This window comes from Onychomys torridus, chromosome 18 (genome assembly GCF_903995425.1).
Source record: "Onychomys torridus chromosome 18, mOncTor1.1, whole genome shotgun sequence".
In the NCBI taxonomy this organism is placed as follows: Eukaryota; Metazoa; Chordata; class Mammalia; order Rodentia; family Cricetidae; genus Onychomys; species Onychomys torridus.
Window position 1 is genome coordinate 1,271,450 of NC_050460.1, and position 23,140 is coordinate 1,294,589.

The 23,140-nt window shown below is 39.0% G+C and overlaps 1 protein-coding gene across 1 annotated transcript in view; it reads right to left on the reverse strand.

Annotated features, from left to right (window-relative positions):
* Nucleotides 1-23,140, reverse strand: part of Kcnh8 (potassium voltage-gated channel subfamily H member 8) — a 256,364-nt gene that overhangs the window by 39,101 nt on the left and 194,123 nt on the right. The window contains exon 11 of the mRNA XM_036168043.1: nucleotides 22,831-23,045. Coding sequence (XP_036023936.1) covers nucleotides 22,831-23,045 — 215 coding nt within the window. The remainder of the gene's footprint in view (nucleotides 1-22,830; nucleotides 23,046-23,140) is intronic.

A 23,140-nucleotide genomic window follows, 5' to 3' on the forward strand; every position in this document is an offset into this window, starting at 1 on the left:
GGTTAGAAGACCTGCACAAGGTAGACCCAATCCATTTCAGTATCGATAAAGAAGGGCCTCATGAGAACCCATCCATAGCTGAAGAGCTATTGTTATTTGATGGCTGCTGAGTGGGGAGAGTCAGTTTTCTTCAGGCATATAGACCCTCCACAGGTTGCCTTTGCTTCTATGGATGATCCCACACTCAAGTGTATACTAGGCAGCACTAATTGGACTTAGTGGGTTATATACTAAAAAGATAACCAAGAGGACATGAAGTCAGGAGAGGGAAAAGGTGGTGGGGAGATTCAGGAATAGTTGGAGCTGGGAAATGAGGGTGTATATGCTCAAAATACATTGTATGCATGCATGAAATTCTCAAATAATAAGCAAAAATAGAAAAGGAAAGAAACCATAGAGTCAGAGCAACTCCTTAATTTTAGAGATAAGATCATTATAGTTCAGGGAGATAAATAACTTGCCCATGTCATCCAATAAATTAACAGCAGACTCTCTGCTCAGTATCTGCAAGAGTGAGCTTCAATACCTTCTGCCTGACCTGAAACCAGCTAAGATGGTGAATGGCAAGACAGAGCTAAACTTCCACTCAATTCAGGTGGACTAGAAACTGACATCAAACATAGAATCAACAACTTCACTCCAGATGTCTAAGTCCTAGCACAAAACAAAAGAAATATGAAAAACCAAGACAATGTATCTCTCCAAAGACCCTTAATCCTATAAGAATCTTCCCTAACAGGGACAATCAAGACGAATCTGGAGACACAGAATTTACAAGAACAATTACAAACATGTTCAAAGAGTTCAAGAAACTTAGAGAAGAAATGAATGAAGTTAGAGGTCAGGAGAAACCCTCTGACTGAAGTCCAAGAAAACACAAACCAGTAACTGAATGAAACAAATAAAAGCAATTCAGAATATGAAAAGTGAATTCAACAAAGAGACTGAAATACTAAAGAAAACATAAGCCAACTCAACACAGAAATGAAAAAAATCAACAACCCAATAAAAAGACTCAGGCTTATCAACAGACTAGATCACAAAGAAGACAGACTACCAGGACATGAAGAGGAAGTAGACCACTCATTCAAAGAAAATGATACATTTCAGGGGCTGGAGAGATGGCTCACCAGTTAGGAGTCCATCCCTCACTTGGAGAAGATCCAAGTTCAGTTCTCATGAGGGCCCTCACAATTGCCTGTAACTCCAGGTTCAGGGGGATCTGACACTTCTGACCTCTGCACTCACATGCATGAAACCAACAAACAAATACACATATACATAATCAAAAATAATAAAAAGAAACATTAAAAAGAAAATTATGTTAAAAAAAAACCTTACAGGTAGAATATGCAGGAATTTTGAAACACTATGAAAAGACCAAATCTATGAGCCATGGACATACAAGAAGGAAAATTTTCAGGTCAACATATAGATCAGATCATCATAGAAGAAAATTTCCCCAACAGAGATGTCAATTTGATAAATTAGGCATGCAGAACACCAAATAGGACCAGAAAATAAATATCGCACTGCATGTTACAGTTAAATAGACAGAGCAGAGATAGGGTGGTGCAAGCTAAGAGAGAAATTTAAAAACCCATCAGAAGAATATTTAACTTTTCAATGGAAAATTTAAAAGCCAAAAGAGCTTGCAGCAATATGCTCTAAGTTCTAAATTATCCCAGATACCAGTCCAGATTTTTTTTTACCCAGCAGGACCATCTGCCAAGGTTGATGGAGAAAGAAAAACTTTCCAAGATATAAACAAACTAAAGAAATCCATGTCCACCAAACCAGCCTGATAGAGAATACTAGAAGGAATACTTAGAACCGAGAAGAAGAGGAGCATAACCAGGAGGCTATGGAATGCCAGCATGATAACTGCACACTAACAGCATATGTGGATCATAGCTTCAGATCTTCAGATTTGCATGTGTAGTTTCCAATGCTTGCAAAAGCCAGGAAAGTAGAAATGGTCACACTTGACCCAGGCCATTTAACTCATATTTTCCTAAAGATCGTCAAGCCCTCAATTATTCTACTAGAATTTCCATGGGTAGAGAAAATTTGAACAAAATATACATGTATGAAAATATCATAATACAACTCATCATTTTGAATGGTAACTTTAAAATGACTAAAAATAGAATGTCTACCAAATCTTTTCCATCTATTTTTTTCTTCCATCTATTTCCCTTATGCACTAAATTCCCCTGAATTCTAACAGATAGTACTAGGACAGGAGCAGTTAGGTACAAACCTTTCACGAAAGATTGACATTCCCATTTTTAGAGGGGAATCTGAGAGGTTTATCAGGAGTATGGAGTTTCCTTCAGGAAACTGAACTATCAAGGACTTAGCTACGATGAAATGAGAGAAGTGCATCCTAATGGGACCCTGGGGTAAATAAGGACATTCTAAATTGTAGACTGGTCCATGGCCAAGGTAGGTGGAACCATATCCTTGGTACACAGGCCAGAATTTACAAGCCAATGCATGAATCTGTGCTCTCAGCTCTGCAGTCTTATGAACACCAGTATAGGCTGGTAGGAAAGTTGTCCACCACTAAATGAACAATGAGAAAGGAGATGTGGGCTGCAAGGCTCTTCTTTTGGTTATTTTATGATATTTCAAGCTGAAAGAATAAGGGTCCTTGTTCAGAAAAGGGATTATTCCATATTTAATCACCTTTACTAATCAGCAATATAAATAGTACTGGTGCTGTTTTGGATCAGAATATAAATGAAACACATTCACAAAAAACCCCATAACTCTCATAGTTAAAATACATTAGTAAAAGAATAAGTGATTGCCATATAATAAAGCCAAGTAGTCAACTGAAGAGTAAAGTTTTCATTTCTGATCCACTTTTTTCTCTCTCTGAGAAACTGAAGTTGGGTGCCAATGGGCAGTAAAATTACATCAATGGCAATCCTTCATTTTGACAATGGAAACTCATCAAGTCCCCTCTGTTCATTGTCTCCCTCTGGCCAGAATAGACAACTTTTCTGTCACAGGTGACAGAGAGATGATGTCATATCTTGCATTTGGAGTCTGTGGGGATGCTGCTCATCACATCACCTTCCTCATCCACAAAGGATTCTTATATAGAATTGAAGCTGGGCCAGGTGGTGGTGGCGCACACCTTTAATCCCAGCATTCGGGAGGCAGAGCTAGGCGGATCTCTGTGAGTTCGAGGCCAGCCTGGGCTACCAAGTGAGTTCCAGGAAAGGCTCAAAGCTACACAGAGAAACCCTGTCTCGAAAAAAAAAAAAAAGTTTTTGTATTATCACATTTGCTAAGCATGCTGTCTACTATCAGCATCAAGAGCAATTCATGCCAATAAATGTCAGTTTTTGTTTACTGATATATCAATTATGAACAAAAGTTTTGGTAATGTAGGGGATGGGGCATTATGGCATTTCATATCAGTAACTGAGGTAGATCAATGCTATTTTAACAATCATACAGATGGACTCCTACAACTTGAAATCAATATATGTAGAAGCCTTCACAAACTGGCCATATTACCTTTACATGCCAATTCCCACCAAATCACTCTTCTAGCCAAAGAGCCATACTTGTCAGCACAATACCAAGTGAAGGCCTTCATAAAATGAAATGACATGGCTTTGCAGTATATTTTGTCTCACCTTTGTTATTTATTTCACTTTTAAAAAGGAAGACAAAAGCTAGGTATGGTGGTCCATGCCTAAATCCTAGCACACAGGGAGCAGAGGCAGGTGGATCTGTTAGTTCCAAGGTAGCCAGAGCTACACAGTGAGACCCTGTATTAAGAAGAAAGAGGAGAAGGAGGAGAAGGAGGAGGATGAAGAGGAGAAGGAGGAGGAGGAGGAGGAGGAGGAGGAGGAGGAGGAGGAGGAGGAGAAGAAGAAAGTTTCAAATGTCCAAAAGTACAAATAGCATTAGGTAGACCTTGAAACTATGTACGAATAAAGTCAAGCATGCTTATATATGAGTTCATTTGTAAGAAATATAAAGTTTTGGGAATAAAAGAAAACCTAGAGGCATTCCTTATATGCATTAAAAGCTTGAGAGATACAGCATAGTTTTAAGAAAGACCATGTTATGAAGATGTGGTTCATGTCATTAGAGAATGAAGTGCAGAAATGTACATAGTTACATTTTAAAAACTAGGTAGAAATCGGTGATGTTCTATAAATTTTAAAGATTTCAAGTTATTTCTCAAATTACTGATTTGGGAGTTAAGCAGAGTCACCTGACCAAAAGAATTTACACTGCTTAAAATAACAATATTAAACTGAATCCCACATCCTTGAGAACTGTTTCCAATCAGGCTACATTGACTCCACTTTAGTTGGTAAGATCAGACACTGGCATGGTATGAAAGCACAAGAGTGGGGTGGAGGGTGTTTAGAAGACATTCAGGATACCCTCTGATCAGTTACCTTCTGAACCAAGTCAGTTAAATAATATGCTTGGATTTGGTGTGAAAATCACACATCCCAACTTCAGTGGTTATCTCAATACAAATGTAAAACATAAAGCACAGTATGCTGCCTAGGAAACCAATTCCACAGTGACTGGGAGCACTGAACAGTTCTTTGTGTTGAATACTGTTGTAGTCAGCAGACTGAAATGGGGGCACTTTGCTTATGTAGACTTAGTAAAGCTCACTTAGCCATAAGAAAGTTTCCACAGATGGTACCAGGCAACCTTTACATGGCCAAATGCACATGTACATTTGCTTAAGGAAATCTCTGAAATTTTAGCCTGAGAAGGTGTTCATTATGTCCTTCACACTTTTACCAAATATTCAATGGCTGCTCACAGTCAGTATGATGTAAGGCTTCTAAGATTAATGTTGTTTTACTCAGGATGATGACACACATGCACCATGTGGAAAGTATTATTGACTAAATATTTGGTTAAAAATTCATGTCTGTGAAAATTTTCAATGAAATTATAAGACAATGAAATTTAGGATGACTCATGCCTGTAGTCATATTTATACATCCCTACTGGGGCTCAAAGATGGATGTTGACAGAATAAAAAATTGTATGGTAAAATTTACCTGACATATCACCAATTTTCACCCTAGGTCTCTTTCCAATATCTCCACAAAAACTACTTTCTTTATGGGAAAAAGTCATTCTCCAGTTATGTACATATGAATGTGTATTTCTTTTTCTTATACAATTTTATACTATGACTCAGGGCTTTAATTAGAAGTTAGACATTGCCTAAATGTCTTAAAATAAATAGTGAAGAATCTAAAGAAGAGTGAGCAATGGCCCCTTCCCTGAATTGTACTATATGGACAAGTTAGAGTTATCATATGAGAAGTGTAATGACTGGTTTTAACTTTGAACTTGACACACTCTAGAACCACCCAAGAAGAGAGTCTCAATGAGAGATTGTGTGAGTCAGGTTGGCCTATGGCAATGTCAGGAGGAAGCTAGCTGAGCACTAAGCATTCAAGCATCCATTCTCTCTTTGCTGGTGACTGTGGTTGTGACTGACCAGCTTCTTCAAGTTCCTATACCCCTGACTTCCCCACAATGGTGGACTATAGCATGGAATTGTGAGTTAAAATAAACCATTTCTCTCCTAAGTTGCTTCTGTCACAGAAAATGGAAAGGACACTAAGAGAGAAACCTAGTGACAAAGTCCCATCTGAAGTATAAGGAGAATCACAGTTGACACCCAGTGAAGTGGCCTCCTCTTATAAAACAGACAGGGTAAGACTGTTAAAAATGAATATAAAACATTTACAGTAAGTCATTCTTAAAATGGACTTCTTGTTGTTTGTTTTTTACTCTTTTGGGAGGCCTGCCATCCAGCTCCCAAATAAATCACATATGGAGGCTTATTCTTAATTATGAATGCTAAGCCTTAGTTTGGCTTGTTCCTTGTTAACTTCCTTAACTTTAAATTATCCTGCCTACCTTTTGCCTCTGGGCTTTTCTCATTATCTTACTTCTGTAAATCTTACTCTTACTCCATGGCTGGCTGTGTAGCTAGGGGGCTGGCCCCTCAAAATAATAAAATGCCATCAACAACATTTTGACACCCAATGTGGGGCCATATTTCCATGTAGGGCCTGAGATAGCTGAGGGAAACAATACGATATGCCCCTTTATGAGTTTCTGCCTTCAGGCAAGCCCTTTAGCAGCCAGCATGTCAAACAGGAACAAAAAACTAAGTAAAAATGCCTGCCACCATGCAAGAATCAGCATTTTAGAACTCAAGGAAGGTTGAATGCATTTCCTGGTCAGACAAACTTCCAACTGGCCATGAGTTTCACACTTGGTTTTCACAACCTGAGAAGTGGGCAGTGCCAGCCGAGAGCCATATGTAGAGGATCCAAATGTAGGTTAGCAGTTTAAAGTTTGCTCATGCAGTCAAAAATGACTAGAGATATGCAGTAAAAGAGGCCCAGATGGAAAAACCTCCAACAAGATTCCAGTGTGTTTTGCAATGTGCATAGGCTTAAGAAAGAAAGAAAAAGGGAATGGAGAGTCATAGAAATAGTTTAAAAATAGTAAAGTCTTTAAAGAGAGAAGTAAAGTAATAGAAAAAAGTATAAGCCACGTAGAGATGAGAGATACAAATGGAGTCTAAATCCTGAATGTTATTGTGTTGATTTTGAATTTTTTGATGGTTGAAAAGTAAAGGACATATGCAAAGTGCCCTGGAATTGAAAGAGGGACTGTTGAAATAAATCAGCCTATAAACTTTAGGAATGCCTTAACTTTTAAAACGTCAAAAAATGTATTTGTTAAATGGAAATAGAAAATGCTTCGGAGTTTTGTTCCTATAGGAGATGACAGACTGTGGATTCCTCCAGGGTTAATATGGATCAGGTTTGATCAGGCAAGATCTCCTGAAATTTGACAGGTCATATTTATCAGCAAAAATTACTGCTGGTCTTCCTGGGACTTGGTCATTATCTCAAAATTTTCTTTCTGAGACCCTAAAAATACTTCACCCACAGAGAGCAGGAAGCAGTTTGCAGAATACTATGCCCACATTCCCAAGAGAAGGGTGAATGGTCTTTGGTTATTTGGTGGGTCATGGATGCTTGTTATATTTAGGGGAATATAGAAATATAGGATTAAAAAGACAACTATTAATCTCAGATATTTTGCATTGGCATGGATTTTGGTATATTGATACAAATTTAAAGTTAATTTTATACACTGTATATAGGTTTTGACTCTTGTCTAAAGACTTTTTGTATATTGATGCAAATTTATGGTTGTTTTTGTTCCCACATATTGTACATGTGTTTATACTCTTGTTTAAGATATTGTACCTGTACAGTTCACTTAAAAAGTAAGGTAAAGTTCTAGTTTTTAAAAGCTACTATTATAAACTATATAGGATAGTCAGGAAACATAGGTTAGCACTTAACATTTATAACAATCAAATTTGTAGATATATTAGGTACACTTTCCAGATCATATAGATAACTATTTTAGATAGATAGATGGTCTTCAAACCTTTCAAAGACCTATAGAATGTGGCATTTAAAATGTTTTATTAATGTAAAACTTTTCATGACAATGAGACACATCTGCTCCTGGCAGCACCAATTTACTTCAGAGAAGATGATGGGCATTGAAGAAACTCCTGATGGAGTTTGCTTTCACTGTGGCAAGGTTAGCCACTGGGCACAGAAAATGCTCTTGTCTTTGACTTCTGACAATGTGCTGTGCAGACTGGACATGCAGGACACACAGGAAAAAGACTATTGAACTTTGCCAAAACAAGGCAGGACAGTCCTTCAAAATTCCTACTTCACAGAAGAGTTTGCCAGATATTCTGCAGGACACACAGGAAAGTGACTGCTGAGCTTTGCCAAAGCAAGGCAGGATAGTCCTTCAAATTTCCTGCTTCACTGAAAAGTTTGCCCGGTATTCTGGGCCTGTAGGGTGAAGATGAATGCCTCAATGTGACTATCCAGGTAGCCAAATATCTCTGTCATTAAATAATATTACATCCTCCTGGGTCTTTGATGGAGTTGAAGACTAGATAGTTATAATTGAACTTTTCTTTTGTTATGATAGAAAGTAAGTTAGGTGTAAAACTTTGGATTCACTAAGATGAGGTAGATAATGCCTTATTTTCTCTGAATATGGTAACTACAAATGGACAGAATTTTGTGAATATAATCCTTACTTGGTAATTGTCATTACAGATAGTCTTATTATGTTTAAGTTAAACACTTTTTTTTTTTTTTTTGGTTTAGACAAAAGGGGGGAATGTTGTAGAATATTATTTTAGGGTGTGTTACTTTTGTTTATGTTGCATTTCTTTAATCCTGAAGCTGTATTACTTTGCATCATGGTCTGATAAACAACTGAATGGTCAATAGCAAGACAGGAGAAAGGATAGTTGGGGCTGGCAGGCAGAGAGGATAAATACAAGGAGAAATCTGGGGTGAGAAAAAAGCATCAGCCAGAGAAGGAGAAGAATTCCAGGGGTCAGCCACACAGCTACACAGCAAGCCAGGAAGGAAGAGTAAGAGTTACAAAAGTAAGAGAATGCAAAAAGCCCAGAGGCAAGAGATAGATGGGATAAGTTAAGGAAAGCTGGCAAGCAACATACCAAGCTAAGGCCATGCATTTATACTTAAGACTAAGCCTCCATGTGCGATTTATTTGGGAGCTGGGTGGCAAGTACCCCCCCACAAAAAAAAAAAGAGAATAAGAGAAAAAACAACATGACCTAATCTAACTATGTTTATACTCCTACAAAATGATTGCTGTTTTTTTCCCCTGTGGTGTGTGTGTGTGCGCGTGTGTGCATGTGCGTGTGCGTGCGTGCGTGCGTGCGTGTGTGTGTGTGTGTGTGTGTGTGTGTGTGTGTGTAGTTCCTTTTAAAAGAGCTTTTCTAATTTTCTGTTTTCTAAGCTTATGTCCATGGTACTGAACAGGGACAATCTGCTCTAATGGGAAAGATACATGCATGAGTATTTTCAGAAACCTATGCTTTTTAATTCCAGTTATTTGGCCTTTGAACCTGTTGCACCTGACCACTTGCTAGCCTATTTCTTTAGGATTTGCAGGAAACCTGCAACATCTCATTTTTCGAAGGAATCACTCTGGCTTTAGAACTATGAGTATTAATCCTAATCCAACCCTAACCCTAATTATAGGTCTAATGCTTAATTAAGGCTTAAAGATCTTCATCCATGGCTCCCTGACAGGATTCTGTTTGTTTTTCTTCCATATACGATGGCAGCTTGTTATTAATCACCAGGAAGGAAATGTGGCTAGTAGCCTTAAAGAAAAATGTAAACTGTATAATCTAGGATACGAAAATATTTCATTTGGCCATCCGGATTTGGAAGAATTTGAGAGGAAATGCAGTGACACAGAACAGTCACCATATGCTCTGCTATCAGGGACTCTAATCTTAGCAGAAGAAAATGTAAGTGGGATTACCACATCACGGAAAGCTTAACATCTTGCAGATGTTTATCTTAGAGATTTTCTTAATCATTTTTTCTCAATGATATGGAACCAAAGCCTTTAAATCTCATTCACTTGTTGAAATGTACTTCTTACCCCACCCGCACCCCAAGCTGGTTTTCTGATTTATCATTTCAAGGAACTCAACTTTCCCTCAGACTCAGCATCTCGTTTGAGTCGTGTTTCTGACTTCTTGGCTGCTGTTTCTCCCACTCAAAGCTACCATTCTTTTGGTCCCAGAATACTGGGTTTAAATGGTGAACAAATTAGATATCTTGAATCTATCAGAGTGTAGACTTGCAAGATCTGCCTGCTGAGCAAACTCTGCTGTGCTGTAAGCAAGCTGTCTCTGCCATATGCTGTTCTTTCTGCTGCCTCCATCCTTTTGGAGAACTTCATGGAAAAAGTACTATTAAAGCTGTTTATCCTGGGATTTTGTAATTTGTTTTTAATTTTAATTTTATGTCTACCAACTTAGTTTACTTACAACTGCTTTAATCATGCCACCCACTACCTTATGCTGTAACAGCTGACCCAGGTTTTGAGAGATTAGGGACCTAACAGGAAATGTTCCAGGTGACCAAGGATGACCTGGAAAGCATTCCTAGATTCACAAATCTCCACGCAATAAAAATGTTGGCTGCAACAAAGCATTCAGGATTCCTATGAAAGTAAATTCTAATACAAATAACACAATAAAAATTTTGTCTTATGAAAGTTCTAATATACTCACAGGTAAAGTATTTTCAATTTGACTGAGAAGTGTGAACAAAATCTAAACTAAAAACAGTGCTTTGTTCATTGACAGATTCAATCCTTCAACACAAACGTGTGCATGAGTGTGTAGGTGTCTCTAAAAAGTACTGAGAATGGATTATTTGTTGGCAAATGTGATGTACTCACATTTAAAGAGTATTTTAAGAGATGTTTATTAGATTTATTTAGGACTTTAAACTTCTTACTAGAATATATCTGAGACCATAAAATAATTAGAATACTATTTGGTATATTTGAAATGACAGTGGACTGGAGATTTTACATGTTTCCTCTTTAAAAACGGGCTGACACTGGGCGGTGGTAGTGCACACCTTTAATCCCAGCACTCGGGAGGCAGAGGCAGGTGGATCTCTGTGAGTACGAGGCCAGCGTGGTCTACAGAGCAAGATCCAGGAAAGGCACAAAGCTATACAGAGAAACCCTTGTCTCAAAAAACCAACCAACCAAACAACCAACCAACCAAACAAACAAACAAAAAACCCACAACAAACAAAAACAAAAACAAAAAAACGGGGTGAGGTAAGGGAAGAAAGGACAGCAATGTACATAGCACTCTGAAAAGCACATTCTTGAGTGGGAAGAAATTCTCCCAGAGTGAGACCACAGTCCCAGAACTACTAATGAATGGATGTCTGCAAACAAATAGGAACATATACACTACAGGGAGAGAATTAGATAAATGACTAAGACATAGTAATGCCACCATATTTCTTTCCTTCTAGTTGTGAGATACATTTCCTGAAATACTTGCTTCCATTGGACTTTTTATGAGCTAAGACAAGAAATAGAATTCAGGCTAAAAAGGTTGAAGTGAATGGATTTGGATGCTGACTGCAGCTTCTGACTGAAGCATGTTTAGAGTAGAAAGGGCCTTTCTCTTTTGAGGTAGAAGGTATTTATAGACAAATCTATCAGGTTTTATTCAGAAGACAAGAATTTGATTAGGTTCGAATTCTTCACTAATTCTGAAATCTCAGCAAGTGTACCAGACACTCAGTTGCCATGTCTATGAGCATGATCTAAACTCCCAGAGACTAAAAAATAAATTAAATGATCTACTGTAACAAATCACATATAATATACAGCTAGTAGATATTGGCATTTTTCCTCTATGTGTTACTACTATATGTGCTACTAAATATTAATTCGACAGGAGAAAATAAAATATGGTGAGATTTACTCTTTTTGAAACATGTACTTGGTGTGGTTCATGGGAGAATTTATTCAAGTGAGCAATTCCTCTTTGAGCATAACCCACTCAGGTCAGACAGTTAACCAAAGACTGGTTTCTAGTTCTATGAGTGAATAAATTGCTGCTTCTCTTTAAGCTAGTTTGAGTGGGTTAATGGCAACAGTGATCAAACAAAAAACATTTTTATGAAATTGTACACAAGAACCCTTCCATTGTAAGTTTCTATTATTCTGTAGAAAATGAAATTAATCTCTACCTATCTATCTATCATCTATCAATCATCTATCTACCTATCTATCATCTATCTCTTATCAATCACCTATTATCTATCAATATAACATATATCTTTTATCTATTGATCTATCACATATCTTTTATCTATAATCTATTTATCAATCATCTATATACATCATATATCTATGAAAAGCATATATCTTTATTTAAGGTCAAAAAGTGCTGTGGTTCCTTTACCTGTTGGATTTTATAAAGCTTTATCAGAGGAAAATTTTAATGTGTAGTTGGCACCCATGCTTTTAGGATTAAGGGACTGAGCAGGCATTTGCAACTTTATTTTAAATATATACTAAGTTCCAACTGAGTTTTGGGTGGAATGATTTGTGCTTGAAGTTCAAGTTTCTCGTCTCCTTTGCCTACTTGCTGAAAAACTCTGGATGGTTTTAGCTTCTCTGATTCTTAGCCAGCTGTCTTATCTGGAATATAAATCCACTTATTATAATAAGTGCACTGCACCCTACAGGCTCAATTATTTGAATGCTTAAGCAGGTAGCATGGTTCTGGGTGGTTGTGATAACTTTGAACATGAAGATTATCTAGTGTGCTACTAGGGGCAGACCTTTGAGGTACATGACCCAGACTTCTAGTCTTTGCTTTCTTATCTGTAAGATGAGATTACTGTGTTCTAAGCTCCTACTAGCACACCCTTGTCTTCCCTATCAGCATGGACTGAAATCCCCAGAACCTGGGAGTCAGAATATACTCTTCTCTTAAGCTGTGTCTGTCAGGTATTTTATGTCAGTGATGATAAAAATAACTAATGTGACATGTAACTTTTTTATACAAGGTTCTGAAGGCCTAAAATAACTTAAGGTTTGCAAAGTGCTTGGCACAGAGCTGGACTCATGGAGCTACTACTATAGGTTGAGGTGAAGGTAGGACTGTGCTGTGCTAGCTATGGGCCAATTCCAGAGAGGGCATTTGTGCACTTCCAAAACCTAAACCACCACCCAGAGCATATTTGTGGTAGGGGAGCCTCCTTCCCACATTCTGCATTTCAGTGGAGTGAGTCTGAGAATTCCTGGCAGATAAACTAGGCAGTTTTTCATTCTGAAGGTCTAAATACACATAGAGTCAAGCCTGTTGGTGAGCATGTGTATTCATATGCAAATCTGACACTCTTTATTTCAGGCTAAACATCTGCTGTTCCCTACAGGATGGAAAAAAACCAGGGAAGGAAAGATTTTTTTTTTTTTTTTGTTATTATTTATGGAATGGCAGGTGACCTTTCTTCCTCTACCTTTCCCAGCCCAACTCACTTCCCCATCCTCTGAAGGAACTTAAATCTAACTTCTCGGGTCTCACCCTGCAAGCACAGCTTGAAGTACTCAGATGGCACCAAACATGGCTGATTATTTTTGTAGGGTAGGTGCTGTCTTTGTGGATAGCAAGGGGCGGCACAGGAAAAAATCCAGCAGATCATCAATGTCCCTCATATGCTCAGGTGTTGAGGGCTTGGCTTCTTGTGCACAAGTGAGGCTTTCAGAAACTGAATGAAGACTATGAGGACTAAGACCTGACAGATGGGTTAACCCAACTGTTTATAAATCAGTGGGCTGTTGGAAGGTAGCAGGCCCCGTTGAAGAAAAGAGTTCACTAGGGCTTGCCCTTGGAGAGTATACCTGTCCTCTCTCCTCTCCTTTGCCACCACCATTTGCTCTACCACAGCTTTTCACTGTTTACTCTGTTCACCACAGCCCAGAAACAGCAAGAGCTCAAGTCACACAACTGTGGACTGAAATCTCTGATGCCTTCAGCTAAAATTAACCTTTCTTACTTAAGTTGATTTTCTCAGGTGTTTTGTAACAGAAGCAGAGAGCTTACTAACAGAGTGAGTCACTACAGGATGGCTTAAAACTTTGTATGTACGTATGTCTAAGTGGTATTTGGGTGCTGTGGGAATGCCGCTAAGATACATTTTTATGGGAACCTCCAGTGATGCAACTACACAGAAGAGACCTATCCTTACCATTACCTGCTCTGTCTCCTTTATCCAGCAACAAATCTGCCCACCAGCCTTTCTCTGCATCACCTCACTTATCTCAAGTCTTCATGCCACAGGGTTTCCACGGAAGCCACAAAGCAGTATAGTGTGTCCTGTCCCTATTTCATGCCCCCTCCCACACTTGATGATTGATGAAGGTGGCCATTTGACCCAGGCTTTACCACCTAGCATTTCTATTCCAGAATTAGTCTAGAATTCTAGAATTAGTCAACAACCCATTTCTTCTATTTAGATTAGTAAAGAAGAATGGTGAGTGTAGGAATAGAAGAATATGATACAGAGAAAAGTTAAAGTAAAAAGTTGAAAGAAAATTCCACTGGAGATTTGAGATGCTGATGATTAAGTTTCTAAGATCTAGGATGTATGTGGTGTGTGTGTGTGTGTGTGTGTGTGTGTGTGTGTGTGTGTATGTGTGTATATGGGGTGTGTGTGTGTGAGTGGGTGGGTGAATTTCTCTCTGTATGTATGTGGTATGTGTGTTTCTCTGTGTGTATGTATGTGTCTGTGTGTATGTATGTGGTGTGTGTATGTATGTGTCTGTGTGTATGTATGTGGTGTGTGTATGTATGTGGTGTGTGTCTCTGTGTGTGTATGTGTGTGTGTCTGTGGTATGTGTGTCTGTGTCTATATGTCAGTGTAGTGACTCCCCTTTCTTACTACTCCATTTGGGTTGTTTTCAGTCAGTATCCTCATTGTGAATCACTCCAACATTCATTAAAAGTCTTAGAAGATTTTGTCAATGTCCTTATACTAGCTCTAATCCTAACATAAGTTCTCTTCAAAGAGCCACTCTGTACCTTGAGAAGAGATGAGAGTAACTTCCTGCCTTTAATAACTTTCAGATTATAAGCTCATCTTGCTGAAGCAGAGGTCTAGGCAGGAGAAACAGGACATCAGGTTAGAAATCAATATGAATTCAGAGGTCAGTGGAGTCCACAGAGCCAGCCTTCACTGAGATCTTTAATAGTAGAAGTGGGTGAGGCCAATCATAGCACAGAGGATAAAGCAGAGAGCCTGAGTAATCATTAAGAAAAAAAACTGGGCTGGGTGGTTCCCTTGAGATGGTTCAGCAGGTAAGAGTGCTTGCCGAACAAATCCAATGACCCAAGTTCAATTCCTGGAAACAATGGTAGAGGGAGAGAACAAACTCCTGAAAGTTATCCTCTAACCTACACACATACAACGCACGCGTGCACACACTGTTAAAAAGAATAGAAAGAGGCACTGAGCCACTTTGCTGTAGTCAGTAGTAGGCAGTGTCTACTCTGAGAAGCTCAACTGTGAAGTTCATTCAAACATCGTGAGCATCAATACAACCCTGGGTTCTGGAGATGCTAAATGAGACAGCTTTGCCTTCAAGGTACCATGTCTGCTTCAATTCCTCCTGAAACCACCTAAAACTCCAGTATGAGAAGTTTCCAAACATAAATTTGGATACAAGGACCATGTCCAGATTGTCACGCACTGAACTCTTCCTGCCTGATGCTCTTAAGTTTTGTAGGTGAAAGGCTGATTACAGGAAATTTTAAAGACTTTTTATTTTTGTTTCCTAAAGGAGGAAATTTTAAGAGAGACAACTGGAAAACCAAGATACCTTGCTGGGCCACAAATAGAAGGGAAAGTTGACATGATAAAGTGACATGTGAGTCCTTCAATGTCAATTTTCTGAGAGTACTTTTCTCAGAATGGGACAGTATTAATTATGTTCTCTTACTACCCAAATCTGTGTTAGCAGATGTGTACCTATACACAGGCTACTCTTGGAGAACTAAAAATCTAGACTGTCAGATGTGATTTGTAAAATTATTACTATTTTTTAGATAATCTTAAAGGAAAATTGCTTCCAAGCAGCCTGATTTTGTTTCACACTGAAACAAAGACTAAATTTAAACCAAGTGCCTTCCTTGGAAAAGCCCCCCTTTCCCCATACAGTCTTGAAATTAATTACAACATAATATAGTCACACCAACAGTATATAATGATGGCAAATCAAAGCTTTCATCTGAAGGATCTAGTCAGTCTCCATTCTAGGAAGCATGGAACCGAATACCACTGATTTAGGAAAGCTTAGTCACAGAAGAAGTTGCCTAGACCAGATGCAGCTCAACAGGACACAAAACTCAATGCTTTCTCCAGTGACACTTGCATTTGAAAAGGCTGCCATAAAAACATAAAACTAGGGACTGGGGAGTTGGTTCAGTCAGCAAAGTGCTTGCTGAGCATGTATGGGGACCTGAGTTCAATTCCCAGCCTCCAAAAAAATAACTGGGTGTGTTGCTGTGAACTTGTGATGGGAAGGAGGAGCCAGAACATCCCTGAGGCTTTCCAGCCAACCAATCTAGTCATGTCAGCAAGCCCTAAATTGCAACAAGAGACTTTCCCAAAAATCAAGATGGACAGTTTCTGATGAAGAGAACTTAAAGTTGATCTCTGGTTTCCATGCACATATACATGTGCACATATATTCACATGTACCTGCACACATGCATACATACCATCACACTTGAATACATATATAACTGCACACATACACACACACAATAAATAAATAAATAAATAAATAAATAAATAAATAAATAAATAAATAAAATAATGAAAATAGAAAAAGGAAAAATGGAGATAAAGCTTGACTTTTGTGTGTTAGAAACCTGGGGTTCAGACTTGGACAGAAATATGCATTCTCACTTTGATACCTCAAGATAACACCAAGGAGGGATGTGAGGAGGAAGACTTGGGCAGATTTCACCACCTGCATTGCAGATCTGTTCCCCACAGCTCATCACTGAGGACAACACATGGATGTATTACACACTGGTGAATTATTTTTTAACCACAGGTAAGCCACCTTTTCTAGAGGCTTGGGTTTGTTAGTTTAAATTCATTTCTCCTTTCAAATCTTTTTCTAATGAATTATTTTATCTTTTTCTTCATATATGAATGCATTATTTTGATCCAAATCCACCCCTCACTGCAACTCATTCTGGGTCCTTCCCCCAAATCATTCCTCTCACCTTCAGTATCTTTTTAAAGAAAACACACACACACACACACACACACACACACACACACACACACACACACTTTCTGAGTCCAACTAAGATTTCATGCAGTATTTGTATGCATGAGACCACTATAGTGTGAGAAATCAACTAGAAGCATCACCTCTTAAGAAATCTTTCTTTCTCCAACCAGCCATTAATTGCCTATAGCTTCTCAAACAAGAAGTGGAGCCCTATATCCATACCCCCCTTAACCACCCATGCTAGAATATCGACTAGATTAGCTTGTGCAAATCTTGGACCAGCAACCAAAGTTCTGAGAGTTCATGCAGCAACTGCTTGTTGTTTCTGACACTGGTTTACAGCTGTACTCCTCAATCTCGAGCTCTTTCTTTCTTTCTTTCTTTCTTTCTTTCTTTCTTTCTTTCTTTCTTTTTCTTCAAAATTTCTCTCCCTTCTTCTCTGTTTCCTTAGCCTGGCAGGGAGAGATTTGATGGTACCCTCAAATGATAGTGTCGTGGCCCGGGCAACACAAAAAGTGATTGGTGGGTAACAGTTCTACTTCTTTGATCTCTGGGGCAGTAGTGTTTTATGGGTTGACCCATTTCTATAGAACATGGCATGTTTGCTAGAATTCAAAGACAGATATTCTTTCATCCTCCACCTGGAGGACTTCCATCACTCATACTGCGAGTTCTTGTTTCCATTGTTCAATTAAAGTCCCCACAGGGCTCTTGAAAACCCTGTGTTCTAAACTTCAGGTAAGTGAAAACCTGTTGTTTTTCAGTGAAACTGGTTTTTATTTCATTGTTTCTCTTTTGAACGTATTGACATTCTCTTTGGCTTGTGGCTTCTGAGGGGTGCAAGCCTAATTTCCTGTAACATTGCCCTTTAGACAATGCCCTGGCTCTATAGCCAGTAAGCTCCTAATTTCAGCAGGATGTCTTGTGTCAGCAGTATATTTGGCCACTTGGGATAGTAGTGTAGGATATAAGAAACTTCATAAAGTAAGCATTCTGTTAGGAGACACTGATCATGAGTAAGAAAATATTCAATCCCAACAATTTTGTAACCTGTTAAATACTTTACGAATCTTAAGACAATGTGACAGGAATCTGGGAGGGACAAATGCCAGCATGTGGTTAGGTAAGGCCAGAGTAGCAGCACTTCATGTGGGGGAGCAGGTGAGGAGGTGCGTAAACCAGGAGCCCTGAAATGCAGGATTGGGTGAGGCAAGACAGACTGGATTCCTGCCACTACCACATGCACCAGGTGGCCTGGGAAGGCAGGCAGGGAAAAAAGTCTGGATTTGCTGGGGTTGAGACCTCCTTAGTTTGCACCTGTCCACCTGTTGTTTTTGTTCAGCTCATGCTTCGGAGTGTTGCTGGCGAGACTCTTATGGGTGTAGCTTCTGACATTACTAGGAGATACAATCTCCCAGCAAACTGTCTGAGTGTCTAGATCTTACAGTTTTTCCATCCTTTCTGGTTCCATGATCTCTGATCAGGAGTTGTGTTTTAATGTGTAAGTTAGGACTCAATTCTGAAACTGCACTTTGATGGGTCATGGTTTTCTGTAATTGTCTCTACCTGTGGGGTTGCCTGTGATCCATATGTGTTTGGGGGTTCCTAGTGAGACCCTGAAGTGTAGTTTAATATTATGGTATATAATATTCATGTATTTCATAGGTTCACAGATTTTTTTTCAGATACATGTTGTGGAATAGAATAATTGTTAAATATATAAAGATGTGTGACATTTGTTTATGCTGCATTTGTTTAATTATGTAAAGGTGTGCTGCTTTTGTTTATGCTACATTTTTTAGTTAAGTAAAGATGTGTTGCTTTGCCTGCCTAAGGCACCTGCCTGGTCTAATAAAAGCTGAATGGACAATAACTAGGCAGGAGGGAATAGGCAGAGCTGGTGAGCAGAGAGAATAAATATGAGGAGAGAAAAGGAAGGAAAAAGAGAGGGCAATGCCCAGGGCCAGGCAGCCACCAGCCAACTAGATACAGAGTAGGACATACAGAATGAAAGAAAGGTAAAAAGCCCTGAGGCAAAACATAGATGAAGAGAAATTCAGCTTAAAATAAATTATAAGAGCTAGTGGGACAAGCATAAGATAAGGCCAAGCATTTATAACTAATAATAAGTCTTGTGTTATGATTTGGGAGCTGGTTGGAGGCCCAAGAGAAAGCCTGCTACACACAAGTAGTTTGTGACACATGATAGACCACTGAAGTAAAACTGGGTAAGTTGGTCACTACAATAACAATGTATATAGCTGAATTATCATCTTAGGGTTTTTATTGTTGTATTAAAACACAATGACCCAAAGCAACTTGAGGAATAAAGGGTTTGTTTTAGCTTACAAATCTACAACCTTAAATGCAAGGATGTCTGTGAGGAGGCTGGGTTGCAGAACATGAATTTCACAGTCACATTGGCCTGAGGACCTGGAATTTGAAGCCAAGTTGGACCAAGAGAAAAAGACTTGAAATATGTTGAGGTATTAGCAGAGTCCAGAGAAACCATTTCAAGAGGGAGGGAAACACTTCAAGAATAAGGACAAACTGCAAGAGCCAGTCTCACAAGTCCAAGATGATTGTGAACATGACAGAGGTGACCTGCTAATGTTCCATCAGAAGAAAAAACCTTATCCCATGGAAAGGAAACTGATGTTGAGAAGCTTTCATAGGTGACACACATCTTTAAAAAAAAAAAAAAAAACTATGACACTGCTTTAAAAAGGAGTAAATGATAGTGAGGAAGGAAGGAGAGGAGAGAAGGGAGGAGAGGAGGGGAAAAGAAGAAGCAATACATTGGATGAAATTAGATCCTAATGTCATATTATATTTAAAAATCAACTCAAATAAGAGACTTAAATGTTTGGGCTTTCTCTCGACCATTGTGGAGTCTATTGTGGAGGTATCTTCGTGGATTTCTGGGGACCTCTCTAGCACTTTGCTTCTTCCTATTCCCATGGGGTCTTCATTTATCATGGTCTCTTTTGCCTTGTTCTCCCTCTCTGTTCTTGCTCCAGCTGTGATCTCTCACTCCCCTAGGCTCTCTTTCCCTTGACCCAATTGCCCTTCATTACCCACCCCACCACGTCCAGATCTCATCCATTTCTCTGTCATTGGGGGATCCCTGTGTCTTTCTTAGGGTCCTGTTTTCTAGGTAGCCTCCCTGGAGTTGTGAGTAGCAATCTAGTCATCCTTTGTTTTACATCTAGTATCCTCCTATGAGCAACCTACTCTGGTGATCTGGATAGCCAAACACCCTAACTGTCATGCTAGAACTCTTATCCAAAGACTGAGGGAAGTGGATGCAGAGATCCACAGCCAGGCCCCAGGTGGAGCTCCAGGAGTCCAATTGTCGAGAAAGAGGAGGGATTGTATGAGCAAGAATTGTTGAGACCATGATTGGAAAAAGCCCAGGGACAAATAGCCAAACTAATGGAAACACATGAACTATGAACCAATAGCTGAGGAGCCCCCAACAGGATCAGGCCCTCTGGATAAGTGAGACAGTTGATTAGCTTGAACTGTTTGGGAGGCACCCAGGCAGTGGAACTGAGACCTGTCATTAGTGCATGAGCTGGCTGTTTGGAACCTGGGGCTTAAGCAGGGACACTTTGCTCAGCCTGGGAGGAGGAGACTGGACCTGCCTGGACTGAATCTACCAGGTTGAGCTGAATCCCCAGGGGAGTCTTTGCCCTGGAGGAGATGGGAATGGGGGGTGGGCTGGGGAGAGGGTTGGGGGGCAAGAGGAGGGAGGACAGGGGAATCTGTGGCTGATATGTAAAATTAAATTAAATTATAAAATTTTAAAAATATAATAAAAAAGAGACTTAAGTGTAAGACCTTCTTGACATTGATCTGGCCAATGACTTTTCTTTTGAATGTGACTCTAACACACAGAAAAAACAGTAAAGAAAGACTAATTAAATTATGTCAAATTTAAACGTTCACAGCAAGGGAAACAACCAATGGAGCAGGAAAAACTGCAGAATTCCAGCTAACTATATATCCGATAGAGGTTGATATTCAAAATGTGTGGGGAACTCAGAGAAACCAATGGCAAGAAGACAAGCAGACTGATTAAAAATGGGCAAAAGAGCAGTATAGGCATTCTTCAAAGAAGATATTCAAAAGGAGTTGGGCGTCATTCCTAATCATGGAAATGCAAAATAAAACTGCAATGAGCTATCATCTCACAGCAGCTGGGATGGCTGCTGTCACAGAGCTGAGATGTGACTATTGGTGGAGATGAGAAGAGGGACTCCTCACAGACTGTGGGTGGGAACACACAGCAGACCATGAAGTATAGCTACCACAGATCCAACAATTCTACTACTGGTTATGTATGCAAATGTGCTGAGACCAATATGTGCCAGAGATATGTGTGTGTTCATGCTCATTGCCACATTCTTCCCAATAGTCATGGATCAACTTGAATGTCTATCAATGAACAGATGAATAAAGAAAACACAGTATTTATGCACTCTGGGATACTAGTCACTCTTGATGGAGAAGGAAGTTCTATCATTTACAACATTGGTGAACTTGGGAGGGGGATATGCTTAGTGAAATAAGCCTCATGTGATCCTGTATGATTTCACCTTTATGTGGAATCTGGAGAAAGCTGGAATCCTAGAAGCTGAGAATAGGATGGCAGTTACTTGAGGCAGGTAGGAGAGATTGGTCCAAGGACACAAAATTTCATCTCTACTTCAGCATAGTGACTATCATTAACAATGACATGTTGTCCACTTGATTACTGCTGAGAGCATTTTGAATGTTGTCATCATGAATGAATATGAATGTAAGAAACATATATTAATTAGTAGGATTTGTGTATTTAATAATGCATGTACATTTCAAAACATTATGTTATATTTCTTAAAACTGTGACTTTTATACTGTCATGGAGAATACAAACTGCACCTTGAATTTTAAGATTCAGTCTATTGCATGAGATGCATGGGAATTATTTCAGAAAAAGGCAGGACCTTTCTTACTCAACAGTAGACTTTAAACCTCGGTTTTGTTCTCACATACTGACCTAGCTACCTGCAAGTCTGCATGACCACAGCCACTCTGAATCTGTCTGTTCTGCTACAGAAATGGATTAACACTTATCCTAAACAGTGTTTTAATTAATAAAATGCTTTATATAGGAAGATTGCTTAGAGTAATAGGTAGCCAATAAATATTGACCCTCATTTTCTATTACCAGTGGAGAGGATGGGATAACATGTATTTATCTAACATCACTTATACCCCAAACCTAGATGAAAAAATATACAATACCCATTTTTCTGTCTATTTTTCAAAAGAGTGAATGCTAATGATTACCCAAAATATCTGCATATTGTGGATTAGTCATAACTACAGTTTCTTAAAGCTCTGAGTGCTGCAAATATCTGAAACAAGACACTGACTGTTATACAATAACCTGCATGTTCTGGCTTGCCTTTTAACAATTATTCCTATTAAGTCATTATCACTGACACATCTAACAAAGTCATGCTCATGATCAGCTTAAACACAAGGCACAGTATAGTACATATTTTGACAGGAAAGCTGTTTGTATAAACTGAAACATGATGCAAATATATAATTGCACAAAATGTTCATTATGCTTTAAGTGTGACAGTCTTTGGCTTGAATCCATTTATGAAAATTTGGACACTCTGAAATAGATTGTTTGGGGTACCATTTTAACAAAAAGATTAGTTTCTTGCAATTTCCTGTCTAGCAGTTGAAGGGCTGACTGAACATGCAGCAAACTCTGACCCATATACTTTCTCCTGGAATCTTCAAATATTGGAGGTGTTACCTATTTCCAGATAAATACTGTGTATCACTGAAACTGCGATTAGACATGAACACATGAAGATGAGCAAGCAAGAAACTGCCTACAAATAGTCCTTTCCTTGCATGTTAGCAAGGACTGCAGGTTCTAGTAACTCCATCAGTTAGCTGGGGGCTGAATACCTTACCTGCAGAGCCCTTTACAAGGAAGCTATGACATTTGTCTCTACTGTTATATCTGATCCCCAGTGCCATGTGCTAATTAGAAAGGGGACTTACATCGCTCTCATGACCTTCTCGAAGGTTGTATGTGAGGTCGTGCTGGATGTCTTCTACGAATTTGTGTGCGTACTCAGGGTAAAGGCCCAGGACCTCAAAGAGACCTTTAAGGATGATACACTGAAGATCACAGTAGGTCAGAGCCTTCACGTCAGCATTGGTCTTGATCACTTGGTCTTTAATTGATAGATTTGCTCCAATTAAATCCCCCTTCCCTAGGAAGAGTGAAAAGAAAAGAACCATATCGTTTTGAAAAAAGGCAGAACAACTGGGGCCCAGACCCTTTATTTGCCTTACAGACTTCATTTCT